The sequence below is a fragment of the Cajanus cajan genome, chromosome 5 (assembly GCF_000230855.2).
Source record: "Cajanus cajan strain Asha chromosome 5, NIPB_CcT2T_4, whole genome shotgun sequence".
In the NCBI taxonomy this organism is placed as follows: domain Eukaryota; kingdom Viridiplantae; phylum Streptophyta; class Magnoliopsida; order Fabales; family Fabaceae; genus Cajanus; species Cajanus cajan.
Genome location: NC_138521.1, coordinates 13,141,686 through 13,158,325, shown reverse-complemented (window position 1 = coordinate 13,158,325; position 16,640 = coordinate 13,141,686). Strand labels below are relative to the sequence as shown.

General features: G+C 32.4%; 1 protein-coding gene across 1 annotated transcript; it reads left to right on the top strand.

Annotated features, from left to right (window-relative positions):
- The first annotated feature begins 664 nt into the window (after positions 1-664).
- On the top strand, positions 665-10,956 carry LOC109791768 (AP-1 complex subunit mu-2). The gene is made up of 11 exons (XM_020351116.3): positions 665-1,038; positions 1,177-1,323; positions 1,423-1,485; positions 1,570-1,746; positions 1,828-1,931; positions 7,418-7,525; positions 7,656-7,752; positions 8,283-8,380; positions 8,555-8,696; positions 8,800-8,922; positions 10,403-10,956. Exons 1-11 carry the CDS (start codon positions 910-912, stop codon positions 10,499-10,501), a joined length of 1,287 nt encoding a protein of 428 aa, XP_020206705.1. The 5' UTR covers positions 665-909; the 3' UTR covers positions 10,502-10,956.
- The last annotated feature ends 5,684 nt before the right edge of the window (positions 10,957-16,640 follow it).

Genomic DNA, 16,640 nt, shown 5'->3' with positions numbered 1-16,640 from the left:
AACTTCTCATAATCCATGATCTCGACAACGACATCAAGGTCATCATCAACTACCATTGCCTTTGTGAGGTTGTCACCAATCGCTACTTTACTATGGGGGAGTTCGACCTCACGCTCGACTACTCCCCCATCATGTAAGTGTTCGTGTATCATAAGAGCATTCACCATGTTGTTGGTGTCACTACCAATGTCACCTCCTTCAATGTCAAGAAAAATTGTGTCGATTGGTTCAGGACTATAAAAATTGTCGACACCTATTGCGACAATTGCAACAACAACGAGCAAACATCTTATCAAAGAAGGGAGGTTGATGATTTAGCTCCACCACCGATAATAGTTAAGACGCGAGGTTCCGCAGTCCGAAAACATGTGCATGAAGAATGTAAAAAGTGATAACAATGAAATATATTTTAACATTATTTTAAAAAAATTAAAATTAATTTACTTATGTGATTGAGGTGAAATATAATAATTATTTCATTATTTTTAAAATAAAAATTGATGACAAAAATTATTTTTAAAATATTATAAAAGATTAAGGTTGAAATAATAACAATTTTTTCATATAGACTTAAAAATAAAAAAATGAGTAAATTACACTAGCGAAAGTTAAATCTAAGCTTAAAAAAAAAAAAAAAAACTTTGAATACTAGTTTGCCGTTTGCGTACTTGCGTATTGGTGGGACGTCGTCGTATGGTGGCACTTCGCACTCGCGCTCTCGAGTTTCAACCCACCGCAAGCACCCTCAATCGAATCGAATCGAACATACATTCCAATTTCCAATTAGAAAGAAGAAACAAAATCCATTTCCTAATAGCCATGGTTTAGCTTCAAACATGGCATCGCTGAACCCTAACCAAAGTTTCTCCCTCTAAGATCTCGATCCTTTTCCGATTCCGATCCGATCCAATGGCAGGGGCAGTCTCTGCTCTCTTCCTTCTCGACATCAAAGGCCGCGTCCTCATTTGGCGCGACTACCGCGGCGATGTCTCCGCCGTCGAAGCCGAACGCTTCTTCACCAAACTCATCGAGAAAGAGGTTCCTTTCTTGTTTAATTTATTATTTCTTTCTTTGTACAAAGTAACGCCTCAATTATCTGCACTTTGCAATGCTTAATTGATAATTGATTGTGTTTTGGGAAGATGAGTAGTGAAGTTTGTTTCGAAATTGTTGCAGGGGGATCCGGAGTCTCAAGATCCGGTTGTATATGATAATGGTGTGACCTACTTGTTTATACAGCATAGCAATGTTTTCATCATGACGGCTACCAGGCAAAACTGCAATGCAGCTAGCCTCCTTTTCTTCCTACACCGTACTGTTGATGTAAGCGTTATTGAATTCAAAACTTGGTTTGCTTTGGCGTAGTAGTTACTATTGCGGGGATTATTGATCGGAATGAAATGGTTTGTGTCTTTGAGGCAGGTGTTTAAGCATTATTTTGAAGAATTGGAAGAGGAATCTCTTCGGGATAACTTTGTTGTTGTGGTAAAGTGCTACTGTGCCTTTCAATGGTTTCTTTGAGTGGAGTTAATTCTTCTAGGTGAAATGCTGATTATGTGTCCTTGACAGTATGAACTACTTGATGAAATAATGGACTTTGGCTACCCCCAATACACCGAGGCTAAGATTCTTAGTGAGTTTATCAAGACGGATGCCTATAGAATGGAAGTTACACAGAGGCCTCCCATGGCCGTGACAAATGCTGTATCCTGGCGCAGTGAAGGGATAAACTACAAGAAAAATGAGGTGGCCATTAGATTATCATCTTGACTTGAACTTCATGGTCTAAGCTACTAATTAATATTGTTCCTTTTTTCTTTTTTCCAGGTTTTCTTGGATGTGGTGGAGAGTGTTAACATACTTGTCAATAGCAATGGACAAATAATTAGGTCTGATGTTGTTGGGGCATTGAGGATGAGGACATATCTGAGGTTTGCTTTATACTTTCTCTCAGAACTAGAGTTTCAACTTTCAAGCCAGACATGGGCTATTAGTTAATTGTGTTAGCAATATGGTTTACATTTATTTTCAGTCTTGTGGGGGTGGGGGGGATGGATCAGATTTTATGAAGAGTGGAAATTCAAGGAGCATTGGAGGTTTAGGAATTCCTTCAACCGGAAAAAAAAAAGAAAAAGAAAAAGAAAGCTCAATAGAGCACTCTGATTTCTCACAAAGGGACTCCCTTAAAAAACCACACGTATGAACCTACTACCAACATGTAAGCATGGAGTGCTACTTGTTTGAAAGAAGATTCAATAGTAGAAGTTTCCTGTGCCTCTTATGGTAACCTCTTCTAGCAAGTTGTTACTGCCAGTGAACCTTTTGACAAACTTCCAGCAAACTTTTCTGTCAATGTTTCACACAAGCTTCAACTCCCAGTTACTCTTTCAACAACTTCTGGCAAGCTTCTTCCTAACTTTCAACTATCTTTTCTGGCATCCTTCAAGTGCCATGGAACTTCTTCATAAGTTATTCCCCATTACATCTATTATGTGATCTCTTCTTTCAAAAATTCTTTGTTGTGTCAATCTCCAATTGCCTCCCCATTCTTAGATGTGTCAATCTGCAGCTGTGTGCACGTGTGTCTGGTGTCTCTGGTCGTATTCTTACATTTGTTATTGAGTTTTCGATTCTGTTTGGTTTCCTTTGGGCTGCATTTTTCCATTTATACTAAAGATCTGTTGCATCTTCGGTTCTTGGTGAATTTTGAGTAGTTTTCTAGTTTTGGTAATATCAACCATCTATTCATAATGATGGTAACTTTGTTGTGTTGCTTTATAGCAATGCTCATTTCTCCAATGTCTCCGGCATCCTTATGTTGTCTTTTCAGTTTTCAACTGCGTTCAGTGGATCCAATATTATTTTATCTATTTTTTAAAGGGTTTATTTGAAACAAGTTCAGAGCTTAGTAAACATTAGCCTAAGTAGTCAATCCCGAATAGTGGCAGAGCAGCTAACCTCAAAATTGCTATAGCAGGGTGGCTGCCATTGTGAAGTTTAGAAAACAATATTCATAATTTATAATTTTATATCATACACATATATAAGTACTGAAAAATAGAAAAATACACAAAATTAAAGAGTAAAGACATAGTAATAATTAATATTAAGGGAAAAGAGTAATCAACTACTGTAAACTTTACTGTTTTACCAAATAGGCATCATAAACTTTTATTTTATCATAATCAATCCTTAAATTTATCTGATTTGTAAATAGACATTATAAACTTTAATTTTGTTTCAATTAATCCTTTTACTTTACTTCTTTTACAAATAAACACTCTCAACTTTAATTTCATTCTAATTGATTTTGACATTTGATAATTTATTATTTTTACAAAGTTTTTATATTATCAATTTAAAGTTAAATTATTTATCTTAAATATCAATCATTCACTAATCTTTTTCTTTTTATGTTACAATTTTTTCTTCAAAATAAAATAAAAATACGAGTTTAGGAAAAAAAAAAGAATGACAAAAACAATAAAAGGAAGTCTTTATTTGTTTTTTTCTTCTTCTAAATTATATGGTATTTTAATGTATATGAAAATAAAACTAATATATATGTACCAAAAAAGTTAATAAGTGTGATTTAAAATAAATAAATGATTGATATATTTTTTTTATCTTAGTAATTTAATCTCAATGTAATATAAGAGACTTAACAAAAAAAAAAAAGAAGATAAAATTGCAATCAATGTGTTTATTTGTAAAAATGGTAAATCTTAAGGATAAGTTATAATAAAATTAAAGTTTATGGTGTCCATTTGCTAACAAGACAAAGTTTAAGGATTAATTGGAATAAACTTAAAGTTTGTGGTGTCTATTTGTAAAAGGGGTGAAGTTTAAGGGGGTTAAATACTTTTTTCCCTAATATTAATTATCAAAATATGAAATACTATAGAAATAAGAAATAAGATGATGTCATGGTGGAAAGAAATAACAAGTCTGAGAAATAGAACTGAGAAGTAGAAGAAAGGTTAACAAGTGAGAGGGAAATGAGAATTTAAAAACAGAGGCAAGTTGTTCTTGTTCACGTAATTTAGAAATAGGAGCAATTTGGAATACATTCTCATTCATGTTCACTATGAAACAGGGACATAATAGTACTCAGGGAAACTTAGAGTCTGTATATATGGATGTTATGCTTGACGGATCTACTGCATAAGGAAAGCAACTTCACTCAAGTTATTCCATCCTATTTCTGTCTCTTTATTCCCTCTCAACTCTACAAGCACTATACCTTGTGTTGTGACACATTTCTTATTTTGTGTTATAACAAGGTTCCCTCCAACAACAGTACAATAATGAGTATAGATCCTAGCAATGGTACTCCCGGCCCAATTTGCATCTGGGTTGGCTTTTATTTGTAAGTATCCACTTCATACAGTAATCCAGTTCCTGGTGAGCCTTTTTTATAAATCAAAATTCTATAAACAGCTGCAAAGTGATCCAGTCCTGGTGATTAGGGTAATTAGGCCAAATATCTAGTAGATCTTGTAATATTCTTTCTCTAATTATGGGAAACCTCTTGTACAGAATTTCTATATATATATATATATGTGTGATATGGATGAGAGACTCTATTTCCTAAGCAAGTTTTCACTCATTTATTTGTTCCTTGTCTGTTTGAAGTTGGAGTTTCTACTGTTTTACACCCTAATAACTCAGTTTCCTTTAGCAAGTCGAGTACATACTTTTCTGGTTTATGAATATACGTCCTTTAGATATAGCAAATTCTATGCTCAGAAAATGTCCTAGTGTACCCAAATCCTTGATTGCAAACACACCTCCTAGCTTCTTCTTAAGGGATATAAGTTAAGCTTCATAATCACATATTAATATATGAACATCCACATAGACTATTAGTGCTGCAATTTTCCCATTGGCTGTGTGTTTGAAGAAATTGGACTGGCCCCATGAATATGCATGCAGGGAGGTGATTTTTGTGGGGCCATTGCCAGGGGGAGGGTGTGATGAATCTGAATGTTCTTCTTCCTTCCTATTGGTTCTGATTCTCTTCTATCATACTTTCCTACTCTTCCTCCCCCTAGTTGATGGGCACGTTAACTATGTTAGTTCATTTCAGCTCTAGGAATGATTCTTCAAGTTGTAATTTCCATTCTAGTAATTCTATTGCTGTTCTGTTCAGCTGTTCAGTGATTTCAACGTGACTTAGTCCTTTTCTGAAGAACAGAGTTTTGTTTCAAGTAGCCTTACCGCTAGTATCCATGAATTCATTGCTCTATCTGACATGTTGGTTTATGGGTACCAGCTGACCTTGGTTTTCTGGTTTCTGGTTTCTGCAATGGGTCTTTTTTGTTGTATCTACTTGTGTATGTATGTATCCAATATTTCTGAAAACTGTTATTGTATTATGTCTAGCTAAATAGCATTTTGGAGTATGTTCTTTTTTGTTACTGATTACTCATATTTGTATTGCTTATTCATTCAATACCGTTAAAAATGTTTAGAAGCTGGTGCTATAATACATGATTAGGGAATAGTTATTGATATGTTACCCCACAAGTGCACGCTATCGTTTTTGATAATGATATCAAATTCACATGGATCACCTGTTTTGGCTTTGGAATTATAACAATTTAATTAAAATTGTTAGAATAGTGGATTAAGCCTAACTCAACCCTACAAAACCGGCTTGTAAGGTGAGGGTTGCTTTCCACTTATATACTATTCAATTGCCTAATCTCTAGTCGATGTGGGATTTGGGTTTTTCCCAATACACCCCTCACTTCCAGCACTATCAGGCTTGGTACGTGGATAAATGGTGGGTGGCCCTTTTTAATGATTTAGGATTGGCGGGACTTGGGTTTTTCCCAATACACCCCCTCATGCCTATGGCACATGCATCAATGGTGGGTGGCCCATTTAAAGTGAATCTAAATGGCTCTGATACCATGTTAGAATAGTGGATTAAGCCTAACTCAACCCTACAAAACCGGCTTGTAAGGTGAGGGTTGCTTTCCACTTATATACTATTCAATTGCCTAATCTCTAGTCGATGTGGGATTTGGGTTTTTCCCAATAAAAATTAAGCAAAAGGAAAGGGAATTAATTTTTGAAGATTGAATTGGGAAAAACAATTGAAAATTGAGTCAAGCTGAAAATAAAAAGGCTTATATATGTTTAGTCCCTAAAATTTGCAGTAAATTTGTTATTGACCCCTCAAATTTAAATTTAATATTTTTAATCACTCAAGACAACTGGTAGCATCACTGGCCATGACAGATTGAGTCAGTTGTGTAACATCAATTGAGATTAATGTGATATTTTGATTAACAAGACACTAGTATATGAATTTTATGCGACAAATTCAATAATAAATGGGTTTTGTTTCACAAATTTACTGATGACATTTGATCAGAGGGAATAAAATGAGATTTTTTTAAAAATTTATAGGGAGTAAAATATTCAATATTAAATTTGAGAGACCAAAAATAAATTTATCTCATATTTGTGGGATTAAAAATATTTAAGCCAAAAAAATAATTAAAATAAGAAAAATCAAGATTTAGAAAGCTTTGAGGGTTCGGGTTTCCCACCAAGACTTATTATTAACCTAATTTTCTTATTTCAATGTTTTCCTTGATTCTCTTTGAAGGAGAGTTAACCTAAGGTAATCTTTATTCTCTTTCGAGACATGAAGATGTATTTAATTGAATTAATCCCAACTTTTGTGATAATTATGTTCAATTAAACTATTTATGTTCTTTGCTAATTGATTTTATCCTCTTAAGATTAATTCTACTGTCATGAATTAAAACCTATATCCTTCCCTTATAAGTCCAACATGGTTCACCTTTCAGTTCTTTTCTAAGCCTTTGTATATATAATTCAGTAAAGAAAGAATCAAGGGGAGAAATAAATGAAACATCAAACTAAATAAATTAACATCAACATGGTCAAGGGCTAGGCCTCGATCCTACAACAAAGCAATTACTCACAAGTAGCCATCAAAATGAAATAGAAATAAGAAAATGGAGAATTCAAACCTGAAGTCAAAACATATGGGAGAGCTAACTATTCATAGTGCCACTTCCTTCCCCCTTTTAGTGCCTGAGTCTAAAATACATACTGTTGTAACATATAAAACATCCAAAGGGAGACATGTCCTACAAAAGGCATAAACAAAGTAAAAACACTCGATGATTAAGTCTTAAATGTCAAAATATGCAATGTTTCATAACTAATATGCTCTATGAAGATGGTATGAAATGCTACACATCAATTATAATATATATAAATTTTACTACTTGGCACTCTACTTTTATAGTTGATACTGGTTTGGATTTAGAAAGACTGTACGATCATTTTGAAGTATCTATTAATCTTATAAAATTCTGTGATTGAGGTGTTATCTAAACTTTAATATTCCATCCGTGGCTTGATAATGCAGTGGTATGCCTGAGTGTAAACTTGGATTAAATGATAGAGTATTGTTAGAGGCACAAGGTAGAACAACCAAGGGAAAAGCAATTGACTTGGAGGACATCAAATTTCATCAGTATGTATGCTTGATTCTCTTATATTCACTGATTGATTGTTAGTGCAAATTTAAATATATACTTTATACAATCATGTTTATGTCTATTCTTGACTAGTTCTCAAATTATGTGCTGACACTTTTGACGAAGGTGTGTGCGCTTGGCTCGGTTTGAGAATGATCGAACAATTTCCTTTATCCCTCCTGATGGATCATTTGATTTAATGACATATAGGCTCAGTACACAGGTACATCTTCTCTTGATATGAAATAAATTTCTGTTTGAGTAGTGATGTAATATCTATACTAATATATAAAGGGGATACCCTTTTTGGTAACCATCTTGGTCTCCACTTTTTTGGACCATTATACCCATTTAATTTAAAAAATTATACTAATATATAAAGGGGATACCCTTTTTGGTAACCACCTTGGTCTCCACTTTTTTGGACCATTATACCCTTTTAATTTAAAAAATTAGAAAAAATATTTTTTAATCAAATTTAAAAACTTGACACTAATGAATCTATACTAATATACAAAATGGGATATCACTTTCAATAACTACTTTTGGTTTTCATTTTTATATGGATCATTTTATTTTTTGTTTATTTTTCAATAACTACTTTTTTTATGAGTAATTTTTTATTTTATATACTTATTTTTTTCTTTTAATACAATGCAGATACGAAGTGCCTTTTTCGTGCTAGTATACATAATTACACATACTGAATAAAAGCTATCCTATGCCTTTTGATTCTATGGTCTTTGTTTCCAGGTTAAGCCTTTAATTTGGGTGGAAGCACAAGTTGAAAAGCATTCAAAAAGCCGGATTGAGATTATGGTAAAGACTAGGAGTCAATTTAAGGAACGTAGGTACTGATATTTTCCCCCCTTTATATCTATTCCTTTTTCCTCTGATTTTTCCTTCATGAAAGAGGGAGAGCTGCTTACCTTAAATTTATGTACCGATCTTTGAGTTGTTTGCTCTAGATTTTAAATCACTTTAAATATATTTACTTCAACTACTAAGATTATTTAATTTCACAGTACTGCCACAAATGTCGAGATTGAGTTACCTGTGCCTGCTGATGCAACCAATCCAAGTGTTCGGACATCAATGGGAACTGCATCATATGCACCTGAAAAAGATGCATTAATCTGGAAAATAAGATCATTTCCTGGAGGCAAGGTATTAATTCACTTGGAAATGGCATTATGCTCATGAATAACAGTATTTGATGCCTGAATTTGATTGTAAATTAATGGATTTGGTCCTCTTATTGATACTTCAGGAGTACATGTTAAGGGCAGAGTTTCGTCTTCCCAGTATAATAGATGAGGAAGCAGCTCCTGAGAGAAAAGCTCCTATACGTGTAAAATTTGAGATACCATATTTTACTGTGTCTGGGATACAGGTATTGATACATCTACAGATTTTTCCTTATATTCTCAAAATTTTTATACCTATATGCATCTCTATATGATTAAAGATGAATAGTTCCAGTATTATATATTTCCTTTCCTGTAGCTCAGACAAACATGAGACTGGACACAACTAATATCCAAAATATAGGACACTGGAACAGCTCTCTCTCTGTGTGTGTGTGTGTGTGTATATATATATATATATATAAAACTAAGAAAGAGTCGGAGAGAAAAACTCAAAGCAAAATGAAATATGAACATAACAAATGATCTAATTAATAATTAATATTTTTATATTCTTCCAAGTTCATATTTTTCCTATGATAGTGAGCCTCACCAAAATATAGTAAGAGGCATTATTTTAACAATAAATATTTGGTTTCTTTACAAAATATCCGATCAAATGAATATGGTTTTGGCAATATTGTTATGTTCATTCATATGGTGTCAGCTCAAGTGTTTGAGCTTACTTAAAATTACTTTTTTTAATTGAACACTGAAGGAGGAGCAACTTAAACGTATAAGGTAGGTGTTAGTGTCAGAAGCATGTCTGACATTGACACTTATAACAAGAAGTGTTCATGCTCTTCATCATATATGATATAATCCCAGACCTTTCCTATCTTTATTTGTTTGTTGGTGTCTCACTTGTCATTTTGATTGTTGTTGGAAATCTCACATCGTCTAGTGATAGAACTTAGAACTATAATAGAGTATATAAGTGAGGTGTAATTTATATTTTTTAAGCTGATTTTGTGAGGTTGAGTTAGACTATTAACTCATTTTCTTAAGATGATATCAGAGTTTACATCCTAGCGATTATTGATTATTGTTGGGCCTATAGTGTCACCCACTATTGGGTCACTATCAGACAACACACAAATGTATATAGTCCTGCAAATTTCACACTCAAGATCTTTAGTCTTCAGCTTGAGAAAAGTATGTTAAAAATCTCACATTGATTAATAAAAATGACATAATAGAATATGTAAGTAAGGTGCAATCTTCTTATAAACCAATTTTGAAAGACTAAGTTTGACTCGTAATCCACTAAATAATTATTTCTTCAGGCATGAAGCAACTATTTTAGTGAACTAGAAGGGTCTTTTGAAATTGAAATTCATGTTTTCACGATTAAATTGATATTCAGTTCACTAAGAGTGTTTATAGATAATATTGTATTGGAAAATAATTATTAGTTACTATTACTAATGGGAAGAAAGAAATTGACATCATAAAATGGACGAGAAACCAATACACATAATATTATTGTTAAGTTTATACATAAACCAATTAGTAGTAAAATGAAATGCTTACGACTGGGTAATCTGAATGAAACATCAACATCCACATGATATAATGTTGAAATTATTATGTTTACCATATATTGTGATGTTTTAGTTCGCCTAAGTGAGATTTTGATTAATTTATCTGGGTGCTAATCAACCATGTAAATGTATTGGTTTGTAGGTAAGGTATTTGAAGATTATTGAGAAAAGTGGGTATCAGGCTCTTCCATGGGTGAGATACATTACAATGGCCGGAGAGTATGAACTGAGGCTTATTTGAGATTTGTGTCTTTGTTTGGTATTCACAAAATAATTGTATCTTTCAATGATCGTGGATGGAGGAGGGAGTCTTACGTCAATTTTTGGCCCACCTCATCAGATTATAAATTACTCGTTGTCTAGAAAGTTGTCAGCTGAAAATCATGAGTTGGCAAGTGTAAGCCAGAAACTCTTGCAAGTCCCGTTGGTCAAATCTCTTTTGATTGGGGGAAATGATTGGTTCTCCCTCTTCTTTCTTAGGCTTTGTTTGTAATCACAATCTGTCCACTTTTTCCAAAGTCTTCAAATTGTAATCTGGTATACATTTTAAAGAAAATTCTAGGGTTTTGTATTACCAAGTAAATGAGTTATATTAGACCAATTATAGATAGGGAAATAATTGTCCCACAGTCATGTATGAACGATAAAATATAAATTATTATTTTTATATATATTTATTCACAAAGTTTTACAGAACTGCAGAAAAGCGCATTTGTGTTCTCTTTTTTGGGTAATATAAGGTTGCAGCGTAACATGATACTAAGCTTCATAAAATGTGATAATTGTTATCTGGATATTAATCTAAACTAATAGGCACGACCTCCTACTAGTGGACTGTACAGCATGGGAAATAAACAGGGTCACTGGGTTAGATTGCAATTAGCGTATTGACTGTGCAAATGCACTTTTGTAACGTTTGCCTTTACACATGTATTAAAATAGTAAATAAATGTAATATTAAGTTAACTGTTATGAAAATAAAGGTAATACTAGAGAGGAGAGATAAGATAATATGAGAGAGAAAAAAGGAATTTGATTGATGTCTTATTTGTGGTAGAAAGTTAGCCTATTTATATGTATATATGGTAATTGAATAATAAGGAAATAATACATAATGAGATTATAAATGGGAATAATGTATATTGATTATGAATATCTACTAATTAAGTCATCAATTATTATTATTTGTGACACTTCTTTTTGGATATTCATTATTTTCCTCTCGGACATTCATTATTTTACAATGTGTCTTGTTAAAATTTTATTAGAAAAAATTTAGTGGGATAAAAATTTGGTGAATGAAAAAGAGTACATCATTTTTTAATATTTATTTCTTCTTGTTATGCATGCAATCATTTTTTAGACGATGAAGTTCAATCTTATATATCAACTACTCAATAACTTTTCTTGGTAGTAATTTTGTAAAGAGATTTGCTAGGTTGTCACATGAGCCAACTTGTTGAATATTTGTATCACCATTCTTTTGAAAATCATGAGTAAAAAATAATTTTGGTAGAATATGTCCTATTCTATCTCCCCTTATGTATCTATTTTTTAACTACGCAATACATGTAACATTATCTTCATATATGATTGTCGATGTCATTTTTTTAGAAGATAAATCACAAGTTTCTTGTACATGTTGACTAACAAATCTTAGCCAAACACATTCATGACTTGCTTCATCTTATGCTAAAATTTTTGCATGATTAGATGAAGTGACTGCTATGGTTTGTTTTACAAATCATCATGAAATGGTTGTACCACCAATTGTAAATAAATATCCTATTTGTGATCTACCATTAAAAGGATATGACAAATAACCTATGGTTGCAAAACCATTTAATTTTGGTTTGGGAACATTTTGATAGAATAATCCCATATCCTTTGTATCTCTAAGATAATGAAGGATTTATTTAAATCTATTGCAATGTCTTCATGTAGATAAAGAACTATATCTTGTTAGCAAATTAATAGTAAATGCTATATCAAGTCATATATAATTAGTAAGATACATTAGTGTTCTTATAGCACTAAGATATGATACTTTAGAGTCAAGTATTTCTTCATCATTTTCTGAAGATCTAAATGAATCTTTGTTAACATATAAAGATATTACAATTATTAGATTGCAAAATGAATGTGATTTGTTCATATAAAATCTTTTAAAAATATTTGTCACATAAGCTTCTTGATGCATAAGAATTTTATTTTTTAAACATTTAATTTGTAATCCCAAGTAAAACTTTGTTCTCCCTAGATCTTTCATTTTAGATTCTTTCTTTAGGCAATATATGGCTTTTGAAAGCTCTTTGAGAGCTCCAATAATGTTTATGTCATCTACATAAACAACAATTATGACAAATCCATTTTCAAATCTTTTTATAAAAATACACAGACAAATTAGATCATTTTTATTATATTTTTTTAGTAAATATTTACTTAGATGATTATACCACATATGTTCTGATGGCTTTAGTCCATATAGAGATTTATTCAACTTGATTGAGTAATCTTTAGAAATTGCAACATTGGACAAATCAAATCCTTTACAAAGTTTCATATAAATGTGGGTGTGAAGAGAGTCATACAAATATATTGTAACTAAATACATTAAATGTAAATTAAGTCCTCCATGTGCAACCAAAATAATTAAGTATCGAAAAATACTTGTATCTACTACAGGTGAATATGTCTATTCAAAATTTCAAATCAATATCAGACCTTTGTAAAAATTCCTGAGCAACTAGTTTTACTTTGTATCTCATAATTTCACCATTTTAATTTTGTTTTTGCACAAAAATATATTTGTATCCAACTGATTTTACACCTTTAGGTGTATTTACTACTGGTTCGAAAACTCTTCGCTTAGCAAGTGAGTCTAATTTTACCTCAATTTCATCTTTTCATTTTAGCTAATCATTTATTTGTTGACAATTTTTGATAAGATTTGGTTCTTGATTCTCAATATCATTTATTAGATTTAGCACAATATACATCATCAACATTGACATTGTTTCAGTTCCATTATATTTCATTCATGACATAATTTATTAAGGTCTCATCATTTTCAATAATTTCAAGTACTTGAATTTCTTCTAAAACTGAAATATTAGTTATGTTAGAGGATTGTGTATTATTATTATTATTATTATTATTATTATTATTTTGCAGCAATAAAATTGAAGGTGGAAAGAGTGTGAATGCATTCATATAAAGATGTAGTAAGAAAAAAGGTACATGGATTAGAAGAATGTTATAGTGGTATGTGAATTTGAAATAAGAAAAATGATAGTAACACTTTTTGACACACTCTTTTTAATTGGTTGAAATTTATTAAAAAACATAAAAGTTGGTGAATCCTACATTTTTAATCTTTCTCCTAATTTTATAATTTTCAATAAATTCTAATTAGTAAAAGATAATATATTAAAATGAGTGTGTTAAAGAGTGTGAAATAATCCTCAATTGAATAGATTACACACACATACATGCATGGTTTTGTAAAAAAAAAATAGTGTAGTGAAAGCAAATTTTGAATCACTTTTGGTTAATCTATTTTAGTGATGGATCCAAGTAGGTGAGATGGAGTGATGTATCTCCCTTGCTTGAATCCGTACTTGATCTTTACCTTGAGACCTTGAATCCGGGAAGGAGAATGGAAGAAGAAGACTAGATTTGGTGATCCAAATCTTGGAAGGAAGCACTCAAACTAAGAGTGCCAAAGAAGGCTCACGGTTTAGCCTTAGAAGGAGACGAATTCCTAAAGTTAAGTCAAGAGCCTTTGGTGACTCTTGGAGAGAAAATGGCTGAAGATAATTTTCAGATTTCTCTATATGCAAAAGTGATTACACAAGAGTAAAAATGCACTTATATAGGCCACGGATGGGAGGAGAAATGACGCCAACCATGAGAAGCCAAAGTTGGCGCCAAGCTTGGTGCCCATGTGACCGGTTCTCATCTTGAAGCTTAATTACATTTTAATGTAATTTAGGGTTCATTTGAGTCATCACATGTGTAGTCACCCTTGGCACAAAACATGTGACTCAAATGCAACTCTAATTACTCTTAAATGTAATTAAGTTTCTATGATCCATGCCTATTACGTATTCCTTTAAAATTCCTAATCTAATGGCCTAAATACAATGGCCAAACAAATAAAATGGAAAGGAAAAATTACAAGAATTAAAATGAGTCCAATATTAGGTACCAAAAGCCCAAAGGCTCATGAGGCCCAAAACTAGGCCCATGAGGCCCAAAACTAGGCCCAATAAGTCTAAGGCCCAAAATTCCTATACTAGAGGTCCATAATACAAGACCAAACAATATGAAATCCTACGCTACTCAAGATGCAATAAAAGGTAGTACTCCATGTAAAGCCCAAGTGAAGAGTACCTTGGGCCCACCAAGCCCATTGGGTCCACTAAGCTCTAAAGCAGTCAAATCTTCTAGTAATCTTTTGGCCATAGCTCTAGTGGTTGGACCCTTGGTCCATGCTCTTCCATCATTCCTTCCCTCTTGAGAATGATTCATCCTCGAATCTAAAAACTCATCCTCATTATCACTAGCCCCTACAAAAGGTTTCAAATCACTAACATTAAAAGTAGGGCTAACACCATAATTAGAGGGTAAATCAAGCCTAAAAGCGTTATCATTGATACGTTGTAGGACTTGAAAGGGTCCATCTCCTCGGGGACTAAGTTTTGACTTCCTTTTTTATGGGAAACGTTCTTTTCTAAGATGAAGCCAAACCCATTCACCTTGCTCGAAGATCATATCTCTTTTGCCTTTGTTATTAGCTTTGGCATATCTCTCATTTTGTTGCTGTATGTGAGATCTAACCCTTTCCTGTAATTTTTTTAACAAAATCAACCCTTGAAGCCCCTTCCTTATGAATAAAATGATTAACATCAAGTAGAGGTATCAAGTCCATAGGAGTTAAAGGGTTAAATCCATACACAGCCTCAAAAGGGGAGATATTGGTAGTCTTATGGACTACTCTATTGTAGACAAATTCAATATGTGGTAGATACTCATACCAAGATCTATGGTTACCCTTCAAAAATGCCCTAAGCATAGTGGATAGAGACCTATTGACTATCTCAGTTTGAGGATGGCAAGTAGTAGAAAAGAGGAGTTTAGTTCCTAGTCTTGACCATAAGACACGCCAAAAATGGCTTAGGAACTTAGTATCTCTATATGACACTATGGACTTAGGAAGTCCATGAAGTTTAACCACATCTCTAAAGAAGAGTTTCGCAATGTTGCTTGCATCATCTACTTTGTGGCATGGAATAAAATGGGTCATTTTACTAAAGTGGTCCACTACCACAAAAATAGAATCCATGCCCCTTTGGGTCCTAGGTAACCCTAACACAAAGTCCATTCTAATATTTACCTAAGGGAATGAAGCAACAGGTAAAGGTGTATATGTGCCATGAGGCATAATCTTAGATTTAGCTTGTAAACAAGCTAAGCACCTAAGACAATGTCTTTGGACATCTTTTCGCATATGGGGCCAAAAAGAGATTTTCTAGAAAGAGATTTTGTCATTGACATTAGATATTTGCAGATGCTGGAAATCATACCAACCCTTGCAAAACATTCCTCGATGCTGATACCAATGAATTTTCCAAACTGCTTGTGAATTGTCTGGTAAGACAAGCCTTAAAGTTTTTGGATGGATGCTTAGAAAGATAGCCAGTGGGATGTTTACCTACATGTGTAGGTATAGCCTGTAAAAGAAAAAGAATAAAAATTTTAGTTAAAAGGAGCTTTAATGAAATAAGATTTAATAAGAAAAAGAATAGAAATTTTAGTTAAAAGGAGCTTTAATGCTATAAATGTGTGATTTTAGAATGATTTTATTTGCTTACCATTTAATATATTTTTTTATGTATAATCTTTTTTATAATTATTTTGAGTAGCAATTAGTAATTAGTAAATAAATACTAATGTATAATGGATGTTGGTGTTAAATTTATTCATTGCAGAGATTGTATAATACTAAGATATTAAAGTAGCATTTTCATACAATACTAAGGTTTAGGGTTCAGGATTTCTTCCTTTTATACTATTAATAGTTAAATATTGAAACACAAGGCTTACTTATATACATGTTAGACTAAACTACCTACTACAAATATGAAAACCTAATATGAATGTTTGGTTACGCAACATTAACCCACTACAGAAAGTTAAAGAATTAATACATGGAGAAAGTTGAGACATTTTGCAAGGAAGGGGAGTTTCAAATTGTGAGCACAAGTAACCAATAACTTTTATTTTAACTAATCTAACGATAATCATTTTTACATTGACTAATATCTTTATTAATTGTGATACTAGTCACAACTCTATTATTTGAGTTTTACAATGAA

Excerpts from the sequence above, each read along its gene's own strand:
- LOC109791768 (XM_020351116.3), top strand. The coding sequence starts at position 910 with ATGGCAGGGGCAGTCTCTGCTCTCTTCCTTCTCGACATCAAAGGCCGC. Across the intron at positions 7,753-8,282 it reads CATATAGGCTCAGTACACAG|GTTAAGCCTTTAATTTGGGT; the intron begins GTACATCTTCTC and ends CTTTGTTTCCAG. Across the intron at positions 8,923-10,402 it reads TTACTGTGTCTGGGATACAG|GTAAGGTATTTGAAGATTAT; the intron begins GTATTGATACAT and ends ATTGGTTTGTAG.